We start from the raw sequence: 4067 nt of genomic DNA, 5'->3' as shown, positions 1-4067 counted from the left end.
TTCTTTAAATTTTTATTTTTTTATTTTAAAAAATATTTTTATTGATTTCAGAGAGGAAGGGAGAGGGGAAGAGAGAGAGAAACATCAATGATGAGAGAGAATCATTGATCAGCTGCCTCCTGCACCCCCCCTACTGGGGATCGAGCCCACAAACCAGGCATGTGCCCTTGATCAGGATCGAACCTGGGACCCTTCAGTCTGCAGGCTAACACTCTATCCACTGAGCCAAACTGGCTAGGGCTACTTATTGATTTTAGAGAGAGGAAGAGAGAGGGAGAGAGAGAGAAGCATTGATTGGTTTTTCCACTTATTTATGCATTCATTGGTTGCTTCTTGTATGTGCTCTAACCAGGGATCGAACCTGAAACCGTGGCGTATCGGGACAACGCTCTAACCAACTGAGCTACCTGGCCAGGGCTTTTCCTCAGCTTTTCTTTTATAATCTTTATATTTTTGAAGAATCCAGGCTAATTATTTATTTTTTTAAGAAAAATCTTTAACTGTGAGGTCGAATGGCAAGGAGACAGGAGGCAGAGCTCAAATCTGTCTCTCAGGCCCAGCCAATATGGTTCAGTGGTTGAGCATTGACCTATGAACCAGGAGGTCATGGTTCAATTCCCAGTCAGGGCACATGCCCTGGTTGCAGGCTCCATCCGAAGTAGGGAGTGTGCAGGAGGCAGCCGGTCATTGATTCTCTCTCATCCATGTTTCTATCTCTCCCTCTCCCTTCCTCTCGGTAATCAATAAAAAAATATTTTTTAAAAATTAAAATTGTTGAAAAAATCTGTCTCCCAGGCTAATTTTTTTGTATAATGCTCAAGTTGATTAGATTTATTAGACACAATTGTCCCTCATGATTAGATTCAGGCAATCCACACACCTGTGTCCTGTCCTTCTTAATACAGCACATCAGGAGGTACATGGTGTCTGTCTCATTACTGCACATATTAGCTTTGATGCCTAAGTGCTGGTGTCCACCAGGTTTCTCCACCATAAAGTTACTCTTTACAATGAATATCTTGTGAGGAGGCACTTTAAGACTGTGTAGATATCCTGGACCTCATCGATGTTCCTCCACAGGTTTTAGCATCTATTGATTTTAGCTGCTCTAAGATAAGAAGGAAGTTTCCTTCTCCTTTGTTTGTTTTTAATTAGCATGGACTCATGGATTTCTGTTTTATTCAATGGTTATAATCTGCAATTGTCATATTTAAATGTTCAAATCATTCCAGATTTGTCCAATGGGAGCCCTTCCAGGCTGGCGTCTGCGGGGTGGGATTTATTCGGAAGGTAGCATTTCCTGGTGGATTGGATGGGCCATGTGTGAGAGAGGAGAGGAGACAGGGGTCTTTCAGCACATGTTTATGGCCAGGAACTGGGAGTAAAGCTGTGATAACATCAGGCAGAAGTCCCCACTCTGTGAACCTCATGAATGGTGGCAGTTCCTGGGAATAGGGGACTGGTAGAGGGATGGTGCAGCTTTTAGGAGGGGGAATCAGGAGGTTGGTTTTGGACAGGTTGAGCTGAGATGTGGCAGAAAAGCCTCTGCTTCCAGTCCTCCCTCTTCCTGTCACCCCACCTCCCTATGTAATGACTCCCCGTTCTTCTTCTTTACCCAACAGCCTGGACAATGCAGACTCCACTGCCCAGTCCTGTGCCTGTGCTCCGGCTGCCCCGGGGCCCCGAGGGCTTGAGCAGAGGCTTTGCCCCCGATGGACGGAGGGCCCCCCTGAAGCCAGAGGTTCCTGAAACCCCGGAGGACGGCCCCCGCCTCGCCCCGCCCGCCGCGCTCTGCAGTTCCGGCTCTGCGGATTCCGCGCTCACGTTTCTTTCTCCCGTGGCTCCAGCTGCCTTTTGTTCTCCCACTTCAGCACCCCGCGAGGCGACTCTGCTTGCGGAAAGCTCAGATCGATTTTCTGCTTTTCTTAGGACGCGGTGGGCTCACCCGGCTTTTAGCGAAAGTGCGGCTGCGAACAAGCAGGCGGACGCGGAGCTCGGGGGAGGCGCGCTCGGGCTCCCGGTGGATCCGGTGTAGTGACATTATTTCATACACCTTCAAGCTATAAAGACATTATTGTGGTCACCTGCTGCCTTAGGCCCAGCCACAGATTCCCAGGCTTCCAACAGTTCCAGATTTCTGGGCCTCATAGAGTTTGGAATTCCCTTGGAGTTTTGGGCCAAGCTCCAAGCAACTGACTTCTTCAGATCTGCAGTGTCTACTAGTCAGTAAAATTCTGCAACCCCTCAAGTTCTAGATCCCATTGAAAGGAATGCTCTACCTCACAGAACTTTACACTCTACAGAAATGTGGGTCTTGGGACAGTTCCTGAAGACTGGAGGTGGGGTGGGGTCGGGGAGGGGGCAGTGGGAATAAAGGAAGGCAAATTGCAGAGTGGGAAATTGTTTATTATAGAAGTTGCAAAGTTCAGTCACCCTGAAGAAATTCCCCAATACTACCCTCCTGCCAAAGAACAATTATTACAGGAAAATCCGCTTCCTGTTGTGTTTTTTTTTTAGTATATTTTTATTGATTTCAGAAAGGAGGGGAGAGAGAGAAACATCAAAGATAAGAAAATCATTGATGGCTGCCTCCTGAACGCCCCCTACTGGGGGTCGAGCCACAACTGGGCATGTGCTCTTGACCAGAATGGAACCGGGACTCTCCAGTCTGCAGGCCCAACGCTCTATCCACTGAACCACACCAGCTAGCCCCCCCCCTTTTTTTTTATAAGTGTACCCAAACAGGGATGAAGCCAGATTTAGGGGGTGGGAGGGTAGCTGTCCAAGGACTGAATCCCATGGAGCTGGGCCAAGAAGAAGGGCACATCAGAAAGCTGGGAGAAACTTGGATAAAGGTGCAGGGATTGGACTGCTCCTACCCTCAGGGAACAGCTGGAGCGACCTGGATAACAGACTTGGATGTTCTGGACTAAATTTCTTTATTGGGTGGGAGGGGATGTACATAGCGAGGGATGCGCTCCTGCGTGGCCTGAGTGGTGTGACCACCGCAGATTCGCTTCCCCTACCCCAGGTGTGGAAAGGTCGGACTCTGCGCGGCGCCATTGAGAAAATGGCTGAGGATTAGGGACTAGGGTGAAGCTTCACCTCTTCTCCATTTTGCTCCAGCTCTGTGGCATGGCCGTCCAAGTCACTTGCTTCACTTAGCCCCGTCACTAGTAGTCTTTTGGCAGGTTCGTTTTAATAAAGTAATTTCTGCCCCCTTTGTAGTCCCACCAACTTGAAAATGTAGGTGGAGATTTGCTTCGTTCCTCTTCAGTCACGAAAGTGCGGTGGCCAATAATGTCGGAGACAAGTGGAAAAGTCTCAGCTTCCACATGTCCATTCACAACGCCACCTCTGGTGAGTCCCTGGCCTAGCTCTCGAGTTGCCTTGGCAACGACGTCGCTCGCTCCTCCCCAAGGCCCCTTTTTTGGGTTTTAGCCCCGCCTTCCCCCCCCCACCCCTTTGCTGCGAGGGCTGGGGAAAGCTCAGCGAAAGTGCGGAGGCGAATATTAAGTGACTGAATTGAGTCGGGGCGCGGGAGGGTGGGGGCGTGGCTTGAGCTCGTGCCGGTTTCGCTTCGGGCTTAGTGATCTACCTGCTCCACGCTCGGTATTTCGGTTGGCAGATTCCTCCTGCTTTTGGAATTCCTTCCTTCGCCCACCTGACCCCCTTTTAAAATCAAGGCAATGAGCTCACACTTATTTTAGTTTATAAACTTAAATCGTATCTTATACAACGCTATCCAGCTACAGAAAATCGTTGATGAAACTGCAGTCTGCAAATGAAAGGCTACAGACTAGCAAGGGGGGACGAGCTCGGTCTCCAGGTAGAGGACCCCTCTGTCAGCACCCGTCACCAGCACTCACATTCCACACAGCTATCACCTTTCAAGTTCTCCACCCCTTCACCTCTCTCCTTCTCAGTTGGCCTAGCCCGGGCAAGCAGATGCTTTTTTATCTTTATCGACTCCCCTCCCTTATGCAGTGTCTGAGCTAGTGACGAAAGTGCGCGAGCCCGACCCACAGCTCTCAGGACAGAGGCGGGAAGGCGGGGGGCGGGCGGCT

General features: G+C 49.8%; 1 protein-coding gene across 1 annotated transcript in view; it reads left to right on the top strand.

Moving 5' to 3' along the window:
• The first annotated feature begins 3300 nt into the window (after positions 1-3300).
• Positions 3301-4067, top strand: part of PPP1R37 (protein phosphatase 1, regulatory subunit 37) — a 48563-nt gene continuing 47796 nt past the window's right edge. The window contains 1 exon segment of the mRNA XM_014537376.1: positions 3301-3360. Within this exon segment, the coding sequence (XP_014392862.1) occupies positions 3301-3360 (60 nt within the window).

This window comes from Myotis brandtii, unplaced genomic scaffold, assembly GCF_000412655.1.
Source record: "Myotis brandtii unplaced genomic scaffold, ASM41265v1 scaffold1774, whole genome shotgun sequence".
NCBI lineage: Eukaryota > Metazoa > Chordata > Mammalia > Chiroptera > Vespertilionidae > Myotis > Myotis brandtii.
This window is presented reverse-complemented; position numbering and strand designations above follow the sequence as displayed.